Raw genomic sequence first — 27,508 nt, 5'->3', positions numbered from 1 at the left:
ACATTTCTATGAAAGTGAAAATACATGCACATGTTTATATTCTAAACTTTATTTCATTATCATTGTTCAATCAATCTAGTGCAAATGTGTGGCACTTGTTTAGGTTTCGTGCTTATGCATAAAGGTCACTTAAAAATAATTAGATAAAAAATGTTATCTTCAATAAACACATACATAATGAAATAAACAGAAATAAAGATAAACGTGCATATCAACAAATAGATTTATAAATAAGCAAATAAATAAGCAAATAAATAAACAAATCAACCAATTTGGTCCAAATATGCAAGATGAAAAAAATATAAACAGCTGTTTTTGTAAAAAGTCTCAGCTTTACATAAGACCAATAATCTAGTAAAACTGGGACATAAAGAAAGCAACTAGTAAAACAAAAACCAAAATGACATTAAAGATGTTCTTTGTGCTTTCTTTAGCATGTTAGAACCATTTGTTTGTCATAAAAATACACACTGTACATGGCATGCATGTTCAAAAGATGCTAATAATGCTGGCACATTAAAGGTGCAGAACTGTCACCATAAAAGAACAAAGCATCTTCAACTAACTTCTACATGGCTCTAATTAGAGTGTCTGCAGCAAGTATAGCAACTTTTATGAACGACTGGATTTCCGACTGACTGCACCTTGGGAAAGATAACTGTGATCTTTGCTATAAAAGGAAACACTCCATGATGCTACACTCCAGAGTGTTCACAGGGGTGGCACACACACACACACACACACACACACACACAAAACAGCGCAGTGCTTTGAAAGATCAGTTTTTGAGCACTGACAGCTGTGATGTTTGCATCTGGCCCTCATCAATCTCGACATCAGTGGAGTCAGATCATTTGTCTCTCTTTGGAGATCGCTGTGACACTCTGTGATCAATCCAGTTTTTCCACTCTGCTCCGGATGCTCGTCTGGAACCTTGTCCGAAAAGCCTGGACGCTCTGACATTTCTTAAAGCTGTAGACGCTCCTGTGTCTGGCTGAAGTGCTATAGACGAGTGGATGTTAGTCTTTTCATGCCTCTTCTCTGAGCCAAACTGGAAGAGAGCACTGGTTCCAGTTTTGGGGCTTGAGGGGATCGATTCAAAGCGGAGTATGTGGCAGCCATCGCCCCCTACAAAATGATGTCATGATTGAATTAATATTTCATGAATTATACAGTCAAAACATTAGATGAAACCCAAATAGTGCCAAGTAGTATCTGTGACAATTCAAAGTGACATTTAAAATTGTGTATGCAACAATATTTCATGTTAGATGCCTGACGTTGACAGTATGTACACTATTGTTCAAAAGTTTAGGGTTTAAAGGATAGTTCACCCAACTATGAAAATTAGGTGATCATTTACTCACCCTCAAGTTTTTCCAAATTCCTTTCTTCTGCTGAACACAAAAGAAGATATTTTGAAGAATGTTTGTAACCAAAAAGTTGATGGATCCTATTGATCCAAATACTATGGAAGTCAATGGTGCCCCACAACTGTTTGATTACAAAATATATTATTTTGTGTTCAGCAGAAGAGAGAAATTCATACATGTTTGGAACAACTTGAGGGTGAGTAAATGATGACAGAATTCAACATTTTTGGTGAACTATCCCTTTAAGGCCCATTCACACAAAGGACGATAGCTATAATGATACCGGTAAAGATATTGCTCTAAAAATCGTTCTTAATATAAAAGAAGAGAGTCCACACCACAACTATAATGATAACGGAACAGAGACACGATATCGTTGGAATCACTTTCACAATATTTTTTCCCAGCTGATGAACGATAAAAACATTGACAGCCAATCAAAATCCATCCTGCTTTAGAGAGCTCGAGCAATTAAAGCGGCAGACGACAAAACTGCAGCGCGCTTATAATAAACAGAACGAAGTCCGCTGGAGTGGCCGCTAATATAGTTATCCTTATACTGTAGTTATCGTTCTTGGTGTGAATGGGCCTTTAGTACGATTTTTTTAAAGGAATTAATACATTTATTCAGCAAGGATGCCTAAAATGAATCAAAAGTGACAGTAAAGACTTTTACATTTGTAGATTTCTATTTACTATAAATTCTGTTCAATTTAAGTTTCTCTTCATCAAAGCATCCTGATTTTTTTTTTTTTATCAGTTTCTAAAAAAAAAACATTAAGCAACAGCTCTCAACATAATGGGCGAATTCCAAACGCCATTTTTGCACCCTTGAAGGGCACTTCGGGAAGGGGACGTTCCAAATGAAAGTGAACAACAGAATCCCTTCACGAAGGGCCCTTCCAAAAGTCCGTTCATGCAATGGTCACTTCAAGGATGTAGTTTTAGCGTTTATGGTCATGTGTGACAGTGGCGAATCCTCACGATTCATTTTTAAGCTAGATAGTGGGCGAGTTTGAGTTAACATAAACATCATAATTCAAGTTGTATGTTCTTATGTTATTACACACATTTTTGTCATTCATTCCATATGAAGTGTAAATTAGTTTCATAGGTAAGAAATGTAGATACACTGTAAATGAAAAGAAGAGACGGAAAGTTTTAAAGGGCTTCAAGGGCTGCTCTTCAGAGTTGGAATTCGCTCAATATCTCAACAATAATATTGAGCAGCAAATCAGCATATTAGAATGATTTCTGAAGTATCATGTGACACTGAATACTGGAATAATGGCTGATGCATATTCTGCTTTGTCATCACATAAATAAATTACATTTAAAAACAAATTACTTTATGTGATATCCTCTATGTTTCAAAAAAAATTCTGTAGTATAGTTATGACTCCAGAATATCAGGTATCATTAAGGATTATAATGATCACCAGAATTGTTTATTTCCTTTCCAATTCCAAGTCAAAAGAACAATTTATTTGTTCGGGTGTAAGTGTGTTTGTTTGAAGTGGCACAGATGCAGTTTCACAGGAAAACATGAGGTGTCAGTATTGCTCTTTGACAGTGGAGAGCAGAGACGGGATGATAGTCACAGGAACTGTACCTTCACCAGTTGCACGTCCTGTCTGATCAGCTGGCTCTGAGATAACTCATCACGGTTCACTATCCAGGGATGTCTGAGAACAAGAGGTGCCGTCAGCCGCTGATGAGGGTCCACGTGTAGCATTTTAGTGACAATGTCCTGTTCAAAGATCAAAAAAAAAAAAAGTATTACTATATATTTTTTTTTTCTGAAGCTGAAATCATTCAGATCCTAATGAAGATGGCTTAAAGGATGATAGTAAAGACTGAATTTGCACATTATTACCTGGGCTGGGCAGTATATCAAATACAATTATGTATTCATTATTATAGCAATATAAAATTAAGCAATATTGTGATAATGTTAACAAGCTTTTACTTTGTCATTAAGTTTCCCAAAGAGCTTTTCATCAAACTTAGTTTACCAATCGTCTCACTTAAAGTTTACATTTACCGTCTCAATATGGTTTAATAAGAGTTAATTTATAATAAGGTTTCATTAGTTAACATTGTATTAACTAACGTGAACTAACAATGAACAAAACATTTGTTACAGCATTTATTAAAGTCCCCCTGTGGTGAAAATCAAGTTTTTAATGTTGTTTATATGTCTATGTGGTGTTTTTAATATGCTTTAAGACAAACCATGTGCAAATTCATAAGTCAACACCATCTGAGTATTTTCTCTTTAAAACTGCAGTCTCAGTCAAAGACAGTCTCAAACTCGCAGTTTAAAATCGCTAGTGTTTCTGACGTCACAAACTACCTTGTCAAGTCAAGTCACTTTTATATATATAGCGCTTTTTACAATACTGATTGTTTCAAAGCAAGACTTTAATCTTTGTTAATAAAAATACAGTCGTTTGTTGTTTGTTCGTTCACAGTGCATTAACTAATGTTAATAAATAGAGCTTTTGATTTTAATAATGTATAAGTAAATGTTGAAATTAACATTAATTTATATTAATAAATGCTTTAGAAGTTTTGTTTATTCTTAATTCATGTTAAAGTAGTTAACTAATGCTAACTAATGAAACTTTATTGTATTGAGTTGATAGGTTAAGTTCATTTCTGTAAATCAATTCAAATCAAATTCAATAAAACAATAAAAAATTATTTGTTTGTGTCATCGCTCAAAAATAATCATGGACATCCTGCATGGGGTTTATTGCATTTGCATTGCCTAAATAACATGATGTCTATTACTGTGAACAGTAATATTGATATACCAGTCAAAAGTTTTGAATAATTACAGTATTTAATCAAAAATACAGTTAAAAGCTTTAATTTTGAGAATAATTTTACAGTTTAGTAAAAACGGTAATATTGTGAAATATTACTACAGTTTTAAATAACTATTTTCTGTTTTAATATATCTGAAAATGTAATTTATTCATGTGATCAAATCTAAATGTTCAGCATCATTATTCCTTTCTTCAGTGTCAAATGATCCTTCAGAATCATTATAATCATTATAGTACGCTGATTTTCTGCTCAATTATTATCAATTACTTTTGGTACTCAATTATTCTAATAACGAAAACATTTTTGCTGCTTAATATTTTTGTGGAAACCGTGATACACTTTTATACAGTCCTTTTTGAATAATAGTATTAATTTCTTTATCTTTTTAATCTTACCCTAAACTTTTAAATGGTAGTGTATAATGGTTTATACAGAAATATTAAGCAGTAAAAACTGATATCGACATTGTTAAACAATAAGAAATGTTTCTTGAGCACCAAATCAGCACATTGGTATGATTTCCGAAGGATCAAGTGACTCTGAAGACTGGCTAAAAACAGGAATAAATTACATTTGGAAATATATTCAAAACTTTTTACAATATTGTTTTTTTAACATTACAAAAATCTTAATTATTCCGAAATTTTGACAGGTAGTATAAATCTAAAAATGATTACAAGTGTTACTTATGTTCATTTAGTGAAATGCATGCCTTGATTATTTTTGACTGGATTTTACTTCTTGTATTAAACAACAAAAATAATGTTGTTAACAAACATATTGAATATAGTCAAAAGGCAGAATAATATTGAGATACTCATTTTGGTTTATGGGCTATATATATATATATATATATATATATTGCCCAGGCCTAATCACAACATGAAGAAACTGCGCAAGCTGACCTTGGCTGCGTCAGACACTGTGTCCCAGTTGCCTCCTGAGAGGGCAAACTTCCCACTGCCAATGCGAGCCAAGATCTCCTCCGGTGTGTCGTCAGGGCCGTTAGCGAAGGGCGTGAAACTGTGGGACAGATTGAGTGCTGCTGAGTGTGTGAAACAACTTGTGAATGTGCCCTTTCAGAGAAAGGGTGAGAAGAGAAAGAAACATTTTAATACCCCCATTTCCACTGAGTTATTTTTAGCGAACACATATGGCTAGGTTGGAAGAGCAAGATGAATTTTTTTTTTTTTTCAAATGTTCTGATTACACAGAGGTTTAAAGCTCAATCCATAGTCAGGAACATTAAATTGAGAGTGCTTCTTGGCTTCTGATAGCTCTAGCATTGTGTTCAGAACAATTACTCTGTGACTCGACCCGGCTTACCTAGTAATCCCCTCATCCGGGCAATGGGGGAAGATGCTCTACATAGGGTTTTGATCTGTTTGTGTTGATAAGTCACTCATGATTTTGTAGAAAATTAAGGTTGTGCTCCTAGGTCATGTGGGTAGATGATTTTTATTGATGGTAGAAAGAGGCATGCTTACATATAGCATGCCTAGATGAATACTGTCAGTTCATTTAGAGCAACAAATAGAATCTGTTCATATTTAGATTATTAAACATGAATGGGTGCACGCGACCGTTAGATTAGATCAGTCAAGTATAAAGGACTTATGTGAGGATGGTTAAAATTATCATTTTACAAGGAGTGGTTTTCTTTCTACTACTTTTGAACTATACTGTAGTGTAAAATTGTTCTCCGGTTTGGGCACAGCTACTTACTCTTTATTATTACTATTTTTCCACATATTAGAATAACAAATGAAAGGTCACAAAATAGTCACATGGTAATGACCACAAAAACAAATCAAATATTTCATCATCGAGCTTCTGCAATCTTTTTCTAGATTCCAGCTCTGCTGGGGCAGATGAGGTGCATTTTGGGATGCTTTTTTTTTTTTAACACTATTGAAGATTCACATGTATGCTAAACAATGACTCCTTCTCCTTCATTATCTCGGCTATTTAATTGTCTTTATTAAAACTACTGTATAGTTTATTTTAAAACATATGTAGATACAATTATTTGTCTATACAACTAATTAGACCTGAAGGTTTTCATATCATAAGAAACAAAAATGCAGTCAAATGTTTACAAACTTTTGCCTTGTAGTGATTATACAGTATATTTATACTTCATACACTACTGTTCAAAACTTTGGGACTAGTAAGATTTGTAAGATGTTTTTGAAAGAAGTGTCTATATATTGTCAAATATTATTAAAATGATAAATAATTGTTCTAAAATCTAGTATCTTTTAAAATGTAATTTATGTTTGTGGTGGCAAAGCTGAATTTTCAGCATCATTACTCCAGACTTCCTTGTCACACTTCAGAAATCATTCTAATATGCTGATTTAGCGCTGAAGTAACAATTATTATTATTATCACAACTGCAAGCAGTTATAACACTGTGATATTTTCTTTTTCAGGATCCTTTAATAGAAAGAATGGCATTTATTTTAAATATATGTTTTTTGTAACAATTTAAAAGTCTTTACTGTCACTTTTGATCAATTCATACATGAGTATATATATTTAAATTATAAAAAAAATTACTTACTGACCGCAAACTTTTGAACTTTAGTTTATATGTAATATATAAGATATATCCAGTTAAGACTCAACTTACCCTGCCAGCATGGTGTAGAGTAAGATTCCCAGACTCCAGATATCACAGGCGGCATCATATCCCTGTTTCTTCAGGACCTGTATGAATCACAGGTCTGTTGTTGTCTCATAATCTCATAAACAGATCATAAAAAGCACACTTTTTTTTCAAACATTTCAGCATATTTTCAATGTTTAAACAATACACATACACAATTGTTATTTTAACCCTGACCCCTAATAACCACGCTTTGTTGTTGTTGTTGTTTTTTATTATTAAATGAATGTACTATATTATAGTTTGATATTTTAGTTTTATTTTAGGGGATTTATGGTACTAAGTTATATTTATGCAGTAGTTATAATCCATTTACAGTATCTTTTTGAGTTTAGCACAGATTTTGAGCATAAATCTGAACATTTTATTGAACTTAAACACTGTTTAAAAAGTGTCTCTTTTTAAAGAAGACACTTGGCAGATTATTGCTAAAGTGAAAGTTTGAAAAAGTGAACTTTAAAAAAAGTTATAGAATTTTACGTTTATTGTTATGAAAAATGCACAAAAATACTTTTTTCAATGTTTATAGGAAATGTATATTTTCCAAAACATGTTTACTGTAAAACTGTGCGAAAATTGCCAATTTGATCTTATTGTCTCAAAAAATTTGCTTTCAGTAAGATTTTGTTTGTGTGTCTTTTGTTTTGTGTGTTCACATTGCAAGTGCCAAAACCTTTACCAAGTTTCATACCATTTAGAATAATAATTAAAAAAATTAATTCGGTCAAAAATGACCAAAGAGCACCAGAGGGTTACATAATTTATCCTTAAATAATTTAAAGGGCATTGAAAAATGCAGTTTTTTTTTTTTTTTTTTTTTTGATGAATAAATCATAGCACAGAAAAAGAAAAATGGATCCAAAAGTACCTCTGGAGCCACAAAGTTTGCAGTGTAGCACGGTGTCATGAGCAGACCATTTTCAGCCCTCAACTGTTTGGCAAAGCCAAAATCACAGATTCTGATGGACTCTGGGTCGCCTGTTTCATCGACATACAGGATGTTACTGGGCTTCAAGTCTCGATGCACAACCTGAACACAGAAGTAGAAACAATGATGCAGTAAATGCTACAATGTGACTTAAAAGTGAACAAAATGTGTGTAATTTGTTGGATTAGAACTTTTATGGTACATTTACCATAGCAACTGAACAACTAACTATTTAGAGCCCTATCATACCCGGCGCAATGCAGCGACAATGCAAGTGATTTTTGCTAGTTTCAGCCCGACGCAGTTATCATTTTCAAGTCCTGCGCCACGTTGTTTAAATGGCAATTGCATTTGTGCTCCCATGAGCGTGCTGGTCTGAAAACGAGGTGTGTTCAAGCACATTGTTGGATTTTGAGGAACTGAAATAGATTGAAGATTGACCAACTGAAATCTGGTCTAAAGTCAATGGCACAATTTTTTTTTTTGTTATAGGGCACATTAGTAATATGAGCCTATAGGCGGGTCCACAACGCGCGCACACTCTGCTTTTTACATACACAGGGCACACAAACATGCCAAATATTAAAAATAAAGCAAAAGTGGATTCGGACACACCCTAAGTGCACTTTAGACCATGAGCTTAGATCCTTAAAATAGGGCCCTTAGTGTCCCCTCTGTGACCACACATACTGACCCCCTGTGAATGCAGATACTCCACAGTCTTGGTGATGGTGCAGAGCACGGCTGAGGTCTCCCGCTCTGAGAAGCACTTCTGCCGCAGGATCCGGTCCAGCAGCTCTCCTCCTCTCATCAGCTCCATCACCAGATACACAAACTTGCCGTCATCATAGACCTGCAGCACACAGCACAACACACTCACTCTCTCCATCACAGTGCACTGATGCAGCTCTCACTCACAGACATGAGCTTATCTAAACACAAAAGATCTGGTGGCATTTGCTCAATAGTGATGCAGGTTAACTTGGTAAAAAAAAAAAAAAAAAAAACCCTTTCAAATTATGTTAGTGCCCTACAGTGTTTTTGTAAAATTCTGAATTCCTTTCCGTCCAAGATTTTAAAATTGATTTTCAACACTCAACTGAGGAGTTTCATTAGTACAGTAGCTAATTTTGACTAATTATGTCTATTTATTTCCTATTTATTTCGTTTAAACTAAAGGGTCTCTCCAAGCTAATCACACCATTTTTAGACCTAACTTTATGAAAATTAATATCGGGGAACACTTCAGTTTAGGGTCCAATTCTCACTATAGTTGGTTATTAGCATGCATATTAATAGGATATTGGCTGTTTATTAGTACTTATAAATCATATATTAATGGCTTATTCTGCATGGCCATATTCGACATCCCTTAATCCTGTCCAATACCCAAACTTAACAACTACTTTACTAACTATTAATAAGCAGTAATTAGGAGTTTACTGAGGCAAAAGTCGTAGTTAATAGTGAGAATTGGACCCTAATCTAAAGTGTGACTGAATATTGATATCAAAATTGGAATCTATAGAGGGTATGCACATGATGTCACAGTAGGCGGAGTCACTGCGGTTACACCCACTGAGTGGTAAAAAGACGTGTGTTCAGCTTGAATGCAGTGAAAGCACACAAAAACATCTAAAATGGGAAAGAGCTGTACAATTGATTATACAAATAGATTCAACAAGTGATCGGAGCTATATTTTTATAGACTGCCGAATGCAACAGAAAAGAGAAGCAAATGGATCAGCAAATGTAATTTGCAGAAACAACTGCACTCCAGACGGTGAAACGTGAATTTGCAGTTACTGTTTTGTGTCAAATATATTGAATCTTGTGATAAAACCATACCCAAGGTTATATAATGTATTGACAACTCATCAATTAAATATTTTCCATCTTACATTCTGCATAACTGTAAAGTTTTGGTCAGCATATACAGTATTAAAAAACAGACATTATGATGAGCATTGTGTTCTACAGGGGATGGTTAGATAACATAGACAAACCCAGTTTTCCTTACAAAACAAGTTTAGGTGGATAGATAAAAAGATAGGAGCACAAAGAACTTCTAAACTGGATTCAGTTTACACAGCAGAACTCTGCCTGACAATAACAGCGGACAGTTATCCAGATAACTTTTCTACAAAATATATTGAAACAACCAGAGTATTCATTGATGTCTTCGTCACTTTAATTTCGGCAACAAATCCTGTCTTGAAGTGCGAACAAGTGTCAAGTCAAGTCAAACTTAATTGTATAACGCTTCACAATACACATCGTTTCCAAGAAGCTTTACAGAAAGCTATAGCCAAGGCTGGATGATATGATGATACAATGGCAAAAAAATAAAAAAAATAAATTGGTGTGAAAATGATTCTTCATGCTCCCTCCCAACTATTCTTTCACAATTTGAGCCTGATGAATCTTGACAATGTCATACTGGAATATGGCCATGATGTGTCTTCCTACATGGTTGTTTAAGAAATGAAAAGCTACACACTTCATCAGTTAGAGTTAGAAGAACTTTTGCCAAACATAGAACTATTAGAAACATAATAACCACTGCAATAATGATCCAGTCACAGCATTTGCCTATTTAAATTATTTTTTAAATCAGTGCAGTGTATATAACAATGAAACAAGTAATCATTCTGATTTAGATCTACCTGTTGCATTTATAGTGTTGTCTAACAGATAAAGCGTTCACAGTTTATGTATTTTCCCCTGGTGTTGAAATTAGGTACATAAAAATGTCAAGAAACCTGATTCCTGGCCACATGTCAATGTCGATGGACCACTGGTTCTTTGGTTAGTTGTTGCAAGGATCACTGTCAAGTCCAAATGCCTTTCATTTAAGCAGATACACGTTTTTGCAGTTTCCCCTTTTAAAGCCATTCATGTTGCAGGATGTTTTGCAACTTATTCTGCTGAGGGGGCGTGACATCAATGCATACCCTTTTGATTGACTATATAAAATATATAGTAAATTAGAGTATTCTGGGAAATTAAGCATTCTTCTATTTTGGTCAATTGTTTTTTTTTATTTTTTTTATTTTTTTAAGTTAATTTAATAAACATAAAAATGGGCAAAATAGAAATGTATTATTGAAAACTACATTTTATGAAACCAAAATCCACTATTAACTTCTTATAAAATAATATATCTTCTTTAGATCTACAATCCAACATAAACCAAAGACAGAAAAGTAAAAAAATGGTAAAAATACATGAGTGCAGTTTAGAAACACTAAATTTAAATTGCAAAACTGTGGGCACAAATTACATGATCAAAAACAGTTTCCTACTAGTTGGGGGTCTCCATAAAACTAAAGTAGCATTTCTTTCTTTTTTCAAACTGTGACTCACATCTTTCAGAGTAATGATGTTTGGGTGCTGGCCGTATCGCAGAAGAATCTCAATCTCTTCAGACGGGTCCTTCTTGGCTCTGTCAATAATCTGAAATGAAGTGGGCTGGTCAAAGCGGTGTCTGATAAAGCTTCGACTGACACTGAATGATGCTGTCCTATATGATAATCCATCAAGAGGCTCTCATGAAACAGCCTCTGCTGTTCACTAAATAATACTCTGCACTGTGTGTTTTGTCAATCAAAGAGCTTTTAAAGAGTAGATTGTATACTTACTTTAACAGCATACTCCACACTGGTGATTCTGTGAACACAGCGTTTGCAGACCGAATACGCTCCAATGCCGATGTCCTCCTTCAACTCATAGCCGTCAGTGAAATGAATGTTGTTGCCATGAAGTTGCTGCATTATAAAACAACAACACACATGAAAATAATGATTATTTAATTGATATTAGTGATGAAATGACAACATTACATTAATGTTCCACTAACTTTTGACAACCAGAATGTGTCTTCATTTTGAACAGCGTGTCTATTCGTTGATGATTTATTGCAATCTAATCCAGTGGCATTCATACATTTTAAGTGTGGCTTCAGTGTCCAATGTGGATGGCGATTTAGCCCCAAGCAACTTTACAGCACACAATAACTGTCCTCCAGGAGTAACCTGAGGTTAAATGTCTTGCTCAAGGGCACAATGACGATTATTCACATCTCCTTTGAAGGGGTTTGACCATACAACTTTTCACTTACCAGCCTACATCTTTAACAGCACCCCATATATCTGAAATTGACTGAACATTTCACCATCTGGTTTTCTGCAACACATAACACCTCTTATTTTTCAAAAGAGTTTGCATTTGTATTTTTAGAAAAATGTAAATGTACAGACATCCATGTATAATTTGAAAATGTACCATTGACTTTGTTACAATGTTCAGTTACATACGAAACTGTGTTTGGCCTCTTCTTTTTAATGAACAAAACTATGGCCTTTCCCACCACTGAGGTCCCAGAGATCCGGATCCAGTGTATAATAAAAGTTGTGAAATAATTGCCTACTAATAACTGTACTATAGTGCTGCAAAGATAAAATGCCAAGACTTTCTCATCTGAGCTGATCAGCAGTCTAACAGCACTCATCAATGACTGAACAGTAATATCCAGGGATGTAAACAACTCATTTGGAGCTGTTTTCAGCATATTAGGCATACGATTAAAATTGAATGTACGCATATTGTGAATGAATTGTTTAGCATTTCAACTTTCTTGATAGCCTTTCAGTAAATTCACTTACCATCCTCAGACCTACAATGAACCAGGTAAAAAGTGGCTTGAGTGTGTGTTTTTTTAGGACAGTTATTTAGCCTATTAAAATATGTTTGCTATAATATTCAGTACTGTATATTTGCTAACTATTTTTTCTGTTTTCTAATATTTTTTCTGTTTGACAAAAAATTCCCATGTGTCTGCCTATTAATAGGTCAATGGCTGGTCTGTGCTTAAAATGTAAAGGGATAGTTCAGCAAAAATACAAATAAAAAAGCAATTTTTGAGCAATTTTTAAAACCTTTTTTTGTGTACTTTTTTTTCCACTGACACAGACAAAAAAAAGCTAAAGCTATTGCTATCCAAAATTTGCCCTCTAGACAAATTTTAAGATCTATTTCTCAGCGAAATCTAAATTTTTCTGAGCACGCTCAGTTTTTGGACCTCTCTGTTTCTAAAACCCTGTGGATGAAAATGCACAGAACCTAAACTTCCCCAAAACTTTAACGCCATTCTTTTGCTGCCTTGCAAGCGCTGCTTTTTCCTTCGGGAAATACAAATCTAGTCTTCAATGCTTTGTAACAGTGCATGGAGATAAAAGTGAAATGTGAAACTGACATATATACGTCAAATATGCAAATAATCGACAGCATCTTCAGGTGAACGAAATGCCTCCCCAAACCAAAAGCAATTCACAGCACAGGTTTAGAAATCTTCCACAAATAGCTGCAGTCACGCATCTTGATGAGCCCTATCAGAGTAAGTTAATATCGTATGCTCGGCAGATGCCACATCAGATCAGATTGACGGCACCGCAGAACAGACATCTGCTCGTGTGTCAGTGTGCCCCCGCCAATCAATACATCTCATTCCGGTCACTGCCACGTCAGCTCAGACACTTCAATAAAGTAGCTCCTCAGGTATGAACCATCTGGCAGAATTAGTTCAGATTATGTAACATGGGTCTCCTTTTTTCTTTCTCTTTCTTCTCATTTTTGTGCTGTGCTACACAACAGTACTTCCCAGAGGAATAGGTCTGAATCAACTGCAAAACAACTTTGGCTATGCTGACTGCGTTATTTCCTGTATGTTAGTGACTAGCTGTCAAAACAGCACAGCATGCTTTAGTGAAATATTGATTGGTTCTCATCACTTTACTTGTATCATCATGACCAAAGAAACATCATTTGTGCATTTTCTGAAGGAATGGAAGTGGTTTTGCCAGTGCAAAACTGTTGCCAGTGTTGTGGGTGGTTACTAAGGTACTGCTATGCAGTTGCTGAGGTATTTTGAGTCGCTCAGTTGCTAAGGTATTCAAAGTGTTTTTTGCATGTCGCAGTGCAGTTGCTGCAGTTTTTGAGTCTGTTTTAACATGTTGCTACAGTTCCCTAGTGAAAAATAAATATTTATTTGAAATACATTTATTTTATGCTAAGTATACTACAAATACATTTACATGTTTATTTGCTTAATATAAATACTCTGCAATTGTACTTTTGGTATACTAAATTGGTATACTTCTGATATACGTCTGCTATATTGGAACAACTAATTTTGAACTTAACTGGAAATAGTGCTGAGGTCCAACTAAAGATATACTTAATATTTGATTGTGCTAAAGAGGAACTATTGCAAGTATACTTTAGGGTGCACTTTAAATATCTTGCATTTAAAGACTGATATTATACAGAGATCACACTATCCTTACTAATAAGGATATTAAAACACTTAGGCTTAATATTAAGCGATGTGCATTGTGCAATAAGAAAGAACTCAAAATTAAATTGTAATTCTAGTATTTATATCAGTATGTATCAAGTGATATCTCAGTAAATATGTTAATGGATTTGTATATACTTAGTATGAAATGAATGTTTTTTAAATACATTTTGGCATAGGTTTTTTTTACTATAGGGTTGCTTAAGTATTTGAAAGTTCCAAGCTTAAATCCAAGCTTATAATGTTGTTTATATGTCTATGTGGTGTTTTTATTATGCTTTAAGACAAACCATGTGAAAATCCATAAGTCCATACCACAGTATTTTCTCTTTAAAACTGCAGTGAACTAAAGACAGTCTCAAAAACACAGTTTGAAATCGCTGGTGTTTCTGACGTCACAAACTACCTTGTAACCAATCAGATCAACGTGTGATCCTCAACGAGTGGATCGCTGAGCTGGTGTGAGTGAGTGGAGGCGGGCTAATTTGCATATTCATAGAACTGTGTATACTAAATGAGGCAAGGGTGTAGAGTTACATTCAAGCTAATTTAAGTCATGAAGAATTTTCTTTTTTTAAGGAAAAAACGTTTAAATATTTCATTTTGGTGATCAAAGATTAGTTTTAAGGGATAGAATTATTGACTACAGGGGAACTTTAAGTGTTTTTCTTTTTTACATGCCGCTTTGCTAAGGTAGTTAGAAGGATTTTTAGAATAACATTATGCCATTGTTAAGGTTTTTTTGAGCAGTTTTTAGTATTTTGTTATGGGGTTGTGGATGGTTGCCACAACTTGCCAGAAAGCGATTACCAGAATCCTGCTCACCTGTACAATGGGGTTTACAGAGATTTGCTTGATCTCGACCAAAGGTTGTTCTTGACCCAGGTTAGAGGCCACAAAGCTGAAGCCGCGGAAGAGCTGGTGTGCGTTAGCGCTGGCTGGAACACCGGGTGAGTCTGTGGACACATACAGAGAAAAATATATTTAGAAAGGCAACAAGGACATAGTCTATCTATGAATGGAAACACACAATTGATCCCATCTGAGCAGTATGAATAGTTTGTACTAAGTGGCAGGACCCGAGGGCTCTTGTAAACAGGTTCTGCTGTTTCAGTTCACTCTAATTTGTTTTTGCACTCTCCCTGTGCTTGCAGGGCACAGACTGTTATGTAAGAATAGTTTCCAGCTCGCTGTCTATCACATTGTCTCTGTCATTTAAAAGCAAACACTTAAAATTATTCTTCCAGACATTCTTTAAATAAAACGGCAAATGAGTATTGAGTATTAATGAGTATTAATCTGAAAATCAACTGCAATTTGCATCACCTGTCGGTGTGCGGGATGTAAACTCAGGATCAAAATGAAAGGTGTCCTCTGGTCGGCCCACTGCTGGTTTGAACGGAGGCTTGATTTCTCGTCTGTACAACTTCTGTTAACCAATAAGACAGAAAACCCATGATTAATAATGATTTACACCATTTAGAACACATACGCTAATGCTAAGGGTGTTATATATATATATATATATATATACTTACATTCCAGTCTATTGTTGCAAAAAATATATGCCTTTTGATTTCTTCCACTCCATCAGGTCCTGCGCCTGCAGAACAACATGAGGACAAACATCCAGTCAGGTAACAGATGGGATTCCCATGAAACATCAGTCTATCTGTGAGTCAGACAATTGTTGAAAAACCCTCTTTGAAAATCCTCTATAGCTCATCCTGCTTGACGTTGCTAACCTTTTAAACCCCCAACAAAAAGGAGTTTAAAAATGCTGTGCTATAGTGCACAGCCAAGGGATCCATGTCTTGCATATCCCAGTTAGCCTAACATCTAGCTGCAAAAGCATCTTCCACTGTTGACGGTGGTCATGGCTGAGCTCCATTTGGCTGTGATTGACATTCTCATTGTAAGAGTGACTTCTCTGATTGGTGGATCTCTCTTCAGGGCTATGGGTAGTGTAGTTTTCAGCAGGAATTTGACAATTAACACATTTTGAAAATTAAGCTGAAATAAGGCTACAGAAGCATATTTCATCACGTATAGAATACGTTCAACAATTTTCAACCAGTGTTGTATTGTTGCGATGTGGTAGTATATGTAGACTAACTGTATTTTTTACCACCCACGGACAGTAGGATTGACAGGGGGTGGCGCCAAAGTGCATCATACTGTAGGTGTTGAAGTTTTTGGCTAAAGAGAACGCCACAGCCCTTTCTCTGTTTTATCTGTTCCCCGCATGTTTCTACTGCATAGACAGACAAGTTTTTTAAAAGCATATATGGCCAGTGGTAATTTACCCCTTATGTCCTGAAAAGTTAATATATGCTATCGCTAAAAATAAATGAATAGGATTTTTGGTTCGGAAACCTACTGTTGCGCTCCACAATTAACTATTCCATGATAACATGCATATAAATTGTTCCCTTTCATTTTAGCATTCAAACTATGTTAGTAGTCGTAGTCATACACGAGTGAGTCGGGACTTGATTTGGATGCATACACCTTAACGGGGACAGGAGAATACTAAGCCACGGTCAACATCGGGTCTCTATGGCATTTATCTCTGCCTTATAAATTATGGATACGATTCACCCAGCTAAATTCAATCTCAGCTTGACAAACATTCAGCAGCAGCGTCTGGAAGTCTGACTGCAGTCATTCACACAGGAAATCTCTGACTAAAATGAGATTCATGCCCACTGCTGCTGTCATAAGAACAATGTACAATACTATGTTCAACTAAATGAGGTATCACTGTGATCAACATCTGATACATTTATTGAGCTAAGCGTTTCATATTATGAATAATATATTGATATTCTTAACGGTAGCTTACCTAATCTATTGGAAGGGTTTCTTTTGAAGAGAGCCCGCAATAAACTCTGGACTTCAGGGCTAAGGAACTGCGGCATGCCCAGTTTTGCCCTGAAAAAAAACATTTAATCTGTTATTAATTTCTGAAAATAAATAAGACTGTGATGCACAGCCACAAACATCACAAATCATCTTGACAGATCCATTTATGGGGACAATTTATTACAAATCTGTAAACAAAAAAAAAAAAAAAAAAAAAAAGAGCCTTTCAGATATTGCACAAATACAACAACAATTCTTACTTGAGAATAAGTGCCATGGTCTCTTTGCGGTCTTTGCCTTGAAATGGCAGGGATCCAGTCAGCATTTCAAACTAGGCACAGTAATAGAAGCATCAGGCTTTGCTCTAGCAAGTTTATTTAGGGATGGTACAATAATTGTGTATTCAGCACTGCTTCACAATATCAGCGCATACTAAATCCAAATCTCCAGTCAGCATGCTTACTCTTATGTAACATTGCTTATGTGAGTGAATTAATTTTAAGGCAAGGATATTTGGAAGTCAGCTAGTTAAATGGGCTGCAGTTTTTAAGTGAGATTCCACAAAACATCGACTGAGACTAGTCCAAATCATGCGCTTTTCACAATACACATTTTGCAGATTATAACTGTGCGATAATGCAGTTTATAAATAGTTAACAAAGTAGAACTTTTAATCCAACAATAATTTATCAATTGGTTCCAGTCAACAGTCAGTATGTCCTGCATTCACTCACAAACTTTTTTAGGTTAGGTAATTTCTGTACCACAAAAGGCCACCAACATCAGGTTGTCCTGTTCTAAACTCACTCCTTTGGCTGAGCCAATTGTGATTAGTCAGCCCAATGGGTCAAGGTTTGGCTGCTTAGTATGGCTCAATTAGCACCCATTGGTAGATTTGGTGGGGGCTGCTAAGCAGACATGACATATTTCACTTTTAAACATTTCAAACTCATTTTAACTGTCTTTTAACTGCTTTTTAAAGTCAGGTGTCATATCCATCTGAGCTCTTGATACTTATAATAAGTGTGCACCTCTTCAAAAGTTATTTGTTCCAACAATGGATGTGAGTCATTTGCTGCTGAGGAAATGGAAATTCTCAAGGGACGTACCCTCATATAGAAGCAATTACTGGCAACAGCTCAAGGCAATAATATTGGCATTAATAGACAAATCTGTGGCCCAGTGCAGCAGCAGACATCCACTGAGGTCCTTTATCTATTGAGGAAGTGTCCAATCAACATATCATTTTTTAGACTCATTGCTAACTGTATTGTTAGCAACCCCAAAGTTTAGCAACTCTTGCTAATGCTGTGTTCCATTCAAAGTCAGATTTGGGATATTCCTACTTAACATAAGGTGACCAGATTTATCTCTTATCAGACTTATCTGTCCCTTTCTCCCCTGTCTTCTGTCCAGCTCACTGATTTGGCTTTGATCCTCATCTGTCACTATCACTCGCATCACATCGCTGGTGAGTCTTATTACATCTGGCAACCACAGGAAAGAACTGGTTTTCTACCTGTTTGACTCACCGGCGTCACCCATAGTGTTGGGGCATCCTTGGCTCTGTCAACCCTCATGTTAACTGGGCAGAGGGCACCATTCTTGCTTAGTAATCATCTTGTTTTTTAGTGCATAACAGAAACTATTATGCATATTTTAAAAATACATCACAATAATCAAATGGTTTTCGGTATAGTAAACTAACTATAATTTTTTTTTTTTTTTGTTCATATTATATCTAATGTAGCTGTTATTTATGGTAAAATTAAGTTGCAAAAAAGCAACCCAAAAAAAGCAAATAAAAAAAGATTTACCTATATTAATAACATTTTGGCTTGTATCTTAGAAAATATATTAATTAAGTATGGTATGTTCTTTATAATAAATAAACATTTTACTTTGTATGAATGTATTGTCTTTGGGAAAAGAAATATTTTTGACCAATATTAAATCAAAATTTAAGGTTTGATCCAAACCATAAATATAGAGAAAAACTAATAAATCTGGCGGTAACAAATTAAAGTATTTTTTTTTAAGTTGGTTTTCAGTGCATTATTCAATTGTAACTCTAAGTGACAAAAAACTTTTCAAGTAAAAATTTGAATGGAAAGCAGCATAGCAAAGCTAGTTAATGCATTAAAATAACATTAAAACATAGCCTAACACTAATGAAATATGCTTAATTTTGCTGTGAGAACCCCACAGATCTACGACCACATTATCCTTCATTCCTAGGCTAGTGCTGCACGTGTTCAACACTTAAACACTGCAGTGCTCACATAGCCGTCTATGATCACAATCTGCAAGGGCACTTACCATTAAGACTCCAAAGGACCACCAGTCAGCACTTTGAGTGTGACCTCGTCTATTGACAACCTCTGGGGCCATGTACTCGATCGTCCCACAGAACGAGTACGCTCGTTTGTCATGGTCGATTGCCTCTTTGCTCAGGCCAAAATCTGAGAGATCAGAGAAGATATTGAACCATCAACATATGGCTCCTTTAGCTGATGGCAAATGTTGGACCGTGGCGAAAGCAAATAACCAAAATTCTGCTCACCTGTGATCTTTATGTGGCCTTCTTCATCAAGGAGAATGCTGGGAAGGTGAAGCAACAGTTGATTACATTACATTTCTATATAACTGTATAGAGAGAAGCTACAGAATTAAAATGAGATAGAGAGGACATTTACTAGTTCTGTACAAAAGTACAAACCTCTATATATCAATAACATCTTAGAAAGAGTTAGTTGTTTATGTATGCACAGAAATGTCACAACTTGTCATATTAATATATTAATAAATATTTATAATAAGGAATTATATTCAATAACACAAAAAAAGAATTATAATACAGAATTATGAATAATTTTATCTTTTTGATTGCACTGATTACATTCCAAATATGTTTTAGTATTTAATTAAATATTTAATTCAAAGAATTAACCATGAAAAGACTATTAAATTAAAATATATTATTAAAATATAAACAATTTTTTCTGCTACTGTGAAATAAGATTTTGGTCAAACTGCCCATCCCTACCGCTACACCCACTTTTATTGATAATTATGTTTATTTTCAAGAACAAATATATATTTTTTGTACAGAGACAATGCTTTTTTAAATTTTATTTAAATGTCTCCCCAACTAACCCAGAATAGACTGCCTTAGAAGAAATCAATTAAACAGTTACAATTATTAAAAAATAAATGAATAAAATTAAGAATTATGATATACATTAAAGTAAATATCAGAGGATATGAGAGTTCAACAAGGTAAATGCTACACCTTTTAATTTTGTGGGGGTGACAAGATTGAGGATATGTGTTCTTAATGAATGTACTGGTACAGTTTCTTTTGGATTGCCTTTGCCTATTTGCCATTAATCACCTATGACATGTCTCAGAACAGCGTGCCCTTAAGAGATCTTAAGAGCCCTCCATTGAGACCTGCTCTCTGGCCACCTTCATTTTCAACTTCTAAGATGCATCCACCACTGGAGTCAGAGCAGTGCTGTCGCAGCGGCAGGGTGATCCCCTACGCCTCCATCCATGTGCATCATTATAATCTGCTGATTTTGTGTTCAAATAATTTCTTTGTTTTATCAATGTCGCAAAGTTGTGCAGCTTAATAATTAATGGAAATTGTGATACATTTTCTTTAATGATTTTTTTTAATGAATAGAAAGTTCAAAAGAACAGGTTCAGGTGCTGGGTGCAAGAAAAAAAATAGGTAACGGGTAAATTATAAGATTCTGAGGAAGTACAAATTTTTTTCTTAAAAGTATGAGAGAAAGGTCATTTTGAGAAAACAGGCTTTAAAGATTTATCATCATCCAATGAGAATGCGCATTCAGTCCTTTTACTTTCATGATTGGTTGCTGATAAAAAGGAAATGACCATATTTGGATCCGACAGGATTGTACAGAAGAGAGAGAGCTTCCTAACGGTGCATGTGATGACAGGGTGCCGGCAGATATCGCGGAGCAGCATGTTGATTAAGAATGCAAACTTTTGTTGAATTTATGAGAAATCTACAGACGCAAACAGACAAAGTGTAATAAAATAAAGACCTAAATGTGTATTTCAGACTTTTTTTCACCACAAGTCTGAAAGAAGACATGTTATTGAAGAGAATTATCCAAAAATCTCAAAATTGACCAGTAAAAAATGTTTTTGCCTGCCGTGTCTCGCCTTAAGAACATCTTAATATTCTTGTTAAGAATAATATGACATGCTTTGACATTGATTGTATACTAGCCTATTCATGTGGTTGCATTGTCTATTACAATAATTTCAACACAGTCTGGTCACAACTGGTCTTTGTCTTCGTCTTCTTCATTAGTCTGCAGTCTTTGGATCCTCATTACCTCCCTGTGTCTTCGTTCCTACATCATCATCAACCTCACTACCTTCATCTTCATTTGCGTTTCTACGTGTCATCTAGTATTACCATCCTTCACCTGTTGTGTTCTGTTTTGCTCCCGCTCTGTCAATAAACTCTGTTCATTTTACATCCACCATCTGTTCCCTTCTGTGTCGTGACAGAAGACCAGAATTTCATCCAAAAAACCATCCGGGTGTCACAACGACTGTCAGCCTGCTCACCGCACCGCACATTAGTTTTGCACAGGTGCCACGCATCACATAAACACAAGGCAAGTTAAAAAGGCATATACAGACTATTCAACATTGAAATAGCAGTTGGTACAAATTAGTTTTTGAACCTCCTGGTTCCACTCTGGGTCTCCACGCTGCATCCTCCACCCGCTGCAACATCTGTCGCCCTTCCAGCACCTGAGCCGATGCAGCTCGACTCACTCTTGCGGAGCATCAGCGGAGGTTTAACAACCATCTCTGTCTATACTGTTGGGGAGAAGGACACGTTCTACAGAACTGACCCATCCGACCATCACGCCCAGCGGTGAGTACAGTCCATCTTCCACCTAAAATTGCTCCTCTAGCCCGTACTACCGTATATGTTCTGGGACGTCCGTGGATGCAACAACATAAGCCACGTGTGGACTGGAATTCAGGAGAGATCCTGCAGTGGGGAGAATCCTGCTTCCAACATTGTCTGTCTGCAGTTGTCAAGACCTGTTCTGTCCCTCTTCAACCTAGTTCCGATCCAAACCCTATAATCTCACAATGTTTAACCTCCATCGAAAGCCCAGAGATGGAACGCAAAGTAGAGATCCCCCCTGAATACCGGGCGTTCCAGGATGTGTTCAGCAAGCGACTGGTAACCCAACTACCACCACATTGGCCATGGGGCTGCGCCATCGACCTGCTACCTGGGGTGACCTTACCCAAAGGAAGGGTGTACCCGCTGTCCATCCCCAAGCAGAAGACCATTGAGGAGTACATCAGAGAGGCTCTCCAACAGGAGTTCATTCATCCTTCGACATCGGCATTCTGGCCTGTGACATTCGGCAGGGCCTCCAGTTTTTTTTCTTTGTGGCCAAGAAGGACAGAGGCTTGCGGCCGTGTATCGATTACCGGATCCTGAACTCACAAACCATCAAGTTTAGTTATCCCCTTCCTCTAGTCCCAGCAACATTGGAACAGCTGTGTGGGGCTCGCATTTTCTCAAAGCTTGATCTTCGAAGTGCTTATAACTTGATCTGCATCCGCAAGGGAGACGAGTGGAAGACCGCCTTTGTGACACCCTCAGGGCACTATGAATATCAGGTCATGCCATATGGGTGGTCCAACTCACCTGCCGTCTTCCAGAACTACATGGACAAGGTATTTAGAGACTTCCTCAACCAGTTTGTCATCGCCTACATAGACAATATTCTGATTTACTCCAAAACCCTGTCGGAACATCAACATGTGAAACGAGTTCTCCAGCGTCTTCAGTATCACCAACTTTATCTCAAGCTAGAGAAATGCGAGTTCCACACTTCCTCCGTCCACTTCCTGGGGTACATCTTCGGCCAACATGGCATCCAAATGGACCAGAGGAAGGTGGAATCCATCCAGAACTGGCCACAACCCACCACCATTAAAGAGTTGCAGAGATTCCTGGGCTTCACCATTAACCATCACCACAATTTTTACCGTCGTTTCATCAAGAATTACAGCATAATTAGTTCACCTCTCTCCTGAAAAACTGACCCAAGTCTCTGTCCTGGACACCTCTTGCCCTCTCCTTCAAAGACCTTAAGACAGCATTTGTCTTCGCTCCAGTCCTCCGCCATCCGAACCCTGAGCTGCCGTTTGTCGTCGAGGTCGATGCATCCACCACTGGAGTCAGAGCAGTGCTGTCGCAGCGGCAGGGTGATCCTCTACGCCTCCATCCATGTGCATCATTATAATCTGCTGATTTTGTGTTCAAATAATTTCTTTGTTTTATCAATGTCGCAAAGTTGTGCAGCTTAATAATTAATGGAAATTGTGATACATTTTCTTTAATGATTTTTTTTAATGAATAGAAAGTTCAAAAGAACAGCATATTTGAAATGTAATCCTTTGTAACATTATAAACCTTATATTTAATAGTTATTATTTAAAAAATCTTACTAAGCCCAAACTTTTGAACAGTAGTGAATGCTGCTAGTTTTATAATGTGGTAATGCTTAGCATTTAAAACAACCCAATATTTTTTTTTTTCTACAAAATGGTAGTTAAGAATGTTATTTCCTAAGAATGTACTTGCCCTGACAACATTTTCAACACAAGGTTTATTTTTCATTATTACCAAAGTTATGTATATCTGTCAGAAAAAAATGACTATAACTTTAACTTAACTTTAACATTTTTCCTTTTTTTCGTAACTCAAGAAGGTAAATGATGGCATATACATTATAAAGATTACATAACACATGTTTAAGGAACAAAAACAAGTATGATCAATAACCATCAACACCAATAAAACTCTCACACCGATGTCATCCTTATTGTTGAGCCCTGTACATATTTCAGTCTAATGTAAGGGGAAAAGCTTTGACAAGCACTCTGAAATCAGCAGAAGGACACGAAACAGATGCAAGTGCATAAGAAACAGGAGCAGGACAGGAAGCTCTCTGGTTAGTTGCATCACCCAGTTTGAACCTCTGAATTATGACTGTAATTACATGAGAGTTTCACTGAGATCTCTTTGACTCTAATCCAGATGTGGATTATACTGCTGCTTGAAAAAACAGGACTTAAACCCTCCTGAAAATCACGTCCAATCAAGGTTCTGCTGAGGTTATGAACACAAGGTCACTCTTGTGACCTTACAGGCATAAGGTCACTATCTAGGGCACTTAAATAGGCTGCAGTGTAAATTAGAACACATGATCGCTATTTACTGATAATATACATGGGGCTTGGTCTTACTTCTCTGGTTTTAGATCTCGGTAGATGATGCCCAGACTATGAAGATGATCCAAAGCCAAGGCCAGCTCAGCCAAATAGAACTTCACATCTTCTTCGGTAAACATAACCTAGAGAGAGACAAAAATATCATAACTAATTTTTCATTTAGCTGTTGCTTTTACAGAAATAAAAATCCTCTTAGGATTAGGGATTTGAACAAGACCAGTACATTTTGTCATGTAACTCGTCCCGCACAGTTTGTGATATGGACATAAATGATACCTCAAATCATGCAGCTTATTGAGGGGAGGTGTGTTATTACTTTTTCTCAGAAATCAGACTTATGACTTTCACCTGATGAAAAAAAATCCCCCACACTACAGATTTGTGGGTGGGCTCTTTTTGAATTTTGTAAAGCAAACACCTAGCAACCCCATAGCAACTCCCTGGCAACCATCCACAACACCACTTGTAATGTAAAAATCTACAAAATTCCTCAAAACTTACAGTAAAAGGTTATTACAAAGACAGCCCTCTTGGGCTTTACCTGTAGATAAATGTCTCTCTCAAACACTATAGGTTGCACCTCAACGTGAAAGGATGATGTCATTGCGATGTTGCTTTAAAAATATTCCAGATCATTTCTTAAAATAGTATTATCAATTCGCTATGTTCTGAGTTATAACTTAATAACTATTTAGCAAGACTCAACCAGCAGTTTGTAAAATGGGACATATATTGATGGTAATACACTTCGAATTTACAACAAAAGCTGGTTGTAAATAACCCAGCATAATCCTTTAACGGAGGACCTGCCCAGAGACAGATCTTAAATAAAAGAGTGTTCTTGTATTTGGAAGACCAAAAACTGCTCTTTTCACAGCTAATTTTAATCACAGGGAGATTTATTTAGACTGCGTAGAGAGCATCAGGGGATAGACAGTGCCATATTGAGGAGAGTACATTGGCGTAACAAGTTCCAGCCAGGAGAGCAGCAGCTGTTTCAGCCAGATGAGACATTTGAGCACCAGCGGTAATTAATTTACGTCTCACTTCCCAAGCATGGTTCTGCTCAGAGAATCACAATTAAATCAAGAGCACAAATCTCTAGGTGGAAGTGCTCCAGTTTCTTTTTTTAATTCCGAGAGACTGATTAGAAGTAAATGTGCAGGGGTTGCTCTTACAGTGCAATGCAACTGTAATTGGTCTATAAACCTTTTTGTCCAATGAAATCTCTAGAGTGAGATGAGAATGTCCCTCACCCCAAAACCACATACCATTGACTAGCATTAGCAAATAGCCAATCAAAGTTTATGGCTGTTATGTAAACTAAAGGCTATTGACTATTTAAAAACAAAAATAGTGTGAAAAAGTGCCCACCCACTTAGCGGGGTTCTGGTATTTTTCAAATGTCAAAGGTACGTGACCGTAAACTTAATGGCTTTAATAAGGGTAAGAACTACAATCACATGAAGCATTGCGAATGACAATCAAAACAAAAGCGATGGATAAAACAATTGATTTAAAGATGTTGATTATGTATATATTGTTTATCGCAAAGTATGCAAATATATACACAATTATTCAATTAGTTTGTTTGAGAGCATAGGGAGACTATTTCATCATTCACAGGGCTTCTTTCGGCATAATTTCCTTGTTTCTATTCTCTGATTGGTAAAGATTTCTTTGCAGAATCATGCGATGTAGTTTTTCTCCTGGACTTCCACTGTTGAACATGATTATTTAAAAAATAAGTTGAAATAATGCAGGCTTATGGATTCAACAAAATCATACACCATAGATTAAGTTATCATTAAAAATCACTTTCTCTAATGGATTTTTACTTCCGGAACCTGACTGTTGCACTCCATAACAAGCTCTTTGATATATCCCGTTCCAACTTCCTGTTTGAATTGGAATGTTTTGCAACGCAGGAAAGAAAACTGTGCATGTCAACCCCTTTCATGGGGTCTAAACAAATACCTGTGAGTCTTTTTGACTGATTCCTTAAACCAGTTCAAAAGAGCCATTCATTATATGTTTATTGTATGCATTTATTGTATTGTATGAAGACTGCAAATGTTAAAGTGCATTTATTATGTTATTTTAAAGGTCACTAATTTAGTTTTGGAGGTCCCCTACAATAGGTTTGCATGCATTCAAGGTCATTTCATTCATTCATTTCATAATATACACTGCAGGATCACCTCTTTTCTCACATTGTCTGAAATGTTTCAATCATGGATCCAGTCTCTCTAAATCCCTCCTTTCTGAGCGCCTACTCTGGTCTACAGCTTACAGCACATGTCAGAAATGAAACACCCATTGCTATATCTGAATTTTAGCTCGGGAAACTTCCTCAGCATTTGTGTACGCAGTGATATGAACAGTCACAATGGCGTCGGTTCTACCATATAAATTCGAGCCAGAGTCCAGTAATGAAACATTGGAAGAAGTACCTGATCAACCCAATCGGAAGATTGACTTGAGAATGACGTTTTTAATTCATACGTTTTTCTTTAGATTGTCTTACATTGTAGATAAAATGTTCACATCCTCATCCTTTGGAATTGCATGCAAAGTGGATTTGATTACAGTGTCTCTCCTCGACATGTCGACAACACAAACCAAACTATTCCAGGCCTCAGCTACAAATAATTGTTTTGAGTGCAGACGTTTACAGGCAGTCAATGACGACCATAGTGGGCATTATGCAAATTTGTTACAAAACTATGTAGGTTTGTGCAGGGAGTAAGGAGCTATTGATGACTCGTTTCAGGCGGTTCTGAATCGGTTCTTTCTTTTGGAAGATAAGAAATTAATTTGGCTTGCACTTTGATCTTTGAAACTTTGCAGACCATTTACATTCACAAACAGTTATATTACACACCAGCGCTCGAAGTGGGCCAGTGGGCCAGTACTCCCCCTTCCCACCCAGAACACGATTTCAACCAAGGGGGACACATATCCAGTGACATGTTATATAGTTCTTGATATTATGTGAGTGATCGTGGTTGTGATTCAGTCACCATTTGCTGAGTGCAATTACTTGGCACATAATTGTCACTTTCTAAAATTACAGCAGTCAATTATTCACTGAAAGACACCCCGAGGACAAAAGTGGTTTTAACAATTCATCCCTGATTCTATATAATCTTGTTATCCTAAAGCAA

At 36.2% G+C, this 27,508-nt stretch overlaps 1 protein-coding gene across 1 annotated transcript in view; it reads right to left on the bottom strand.

Annotated features, from left to right (window-relative positions):
* Window positions 1-202: 202 nt before the first annotated feature.
* The window catches only part of rps6ka2 (ribosomal protein S6 kinase, polypeptide 2), a 55,830-nt gene continuing 28,524 nt past the window's right edge, over window positions 203-27,508 (bottom strand). Inside the window, exons 6-21 of the mRNA XM_084391560.1 lie at window positions 24,357-24,463; window positions 19,591-19,628; window positions 19,347-19,489; window positions 17,288-17,358; window positions 17,008-17,096; window positions 15,701-15,765; window positions 15,489-15,591; window positions 14,988-15,118; window positions 11,449-11,574; window positions 11,174-11,263; window positions 8,502-8,660; window positions 7,748-7,909; window positions 6,844-6,920; window positions 5,114-5,231; window positions 2,986-3,123; window positions 203-1,128 (exon numbers count right to left, since the gene is read on the bottom strand). Coding sequence (XP_084247686.1) covers window positions 1,003-1,128; window positions 2,986-3,123; window positions 5,114-5,231; window positions 6,844-6,920; window positions 7,748-7,909; window positions 8,502-8,660; window positions 11,174-11,263; window positions 11,449-11,574; window positions 14,988-15,118; window positions 15,489-15,591; window positions 15,701-15,765; window positions 17,008-17,096; window positions 17,288-17,358; window positions 19,347-19,489; window positions 19,591-19,628; window positions 24,357-24,463 — 1,743 coding nt within the window. The 3' untranslated portion in view covers window positions 203-1,002. The remainder of the gene's footprint in view (window positions 1,129-2,985; window positions 3,124-5,113; window positions 5,232-6,843; window positions 6,921-7,747; window positions 7,910-8,501; window positions 8,661-11,173; window positions 11,264-11,448; window positions 11,575-14,987; window positions 15,119-15,488; window positions 15,592-15,700; window positions 15,766-17,007; window positions 17,097-17,287; window positions 17,359-19,346; window positions 19,490-19,590; window positions 19,629-24,356; window positions 24,464-27,508) is intronic.

The sequence above is a fragment of the Rutilus rutilus genome, assembly GCF_951802725.1.
Source record: "Rutilus rutilus genome assembly, chromosome: 20".
NCBI classification, from domain to species: Eukaryota; Metazoa; Chordata; class Actinopteri; order Cypriniformes; family Leuciscidae; genus Rutilus; species Rutilus rutilus.
The sequence above is the reverse complement of the archived record's forward strand: the minus strand, read 5'-3'. Positions and strand labels throughout refer to the sequence as shown.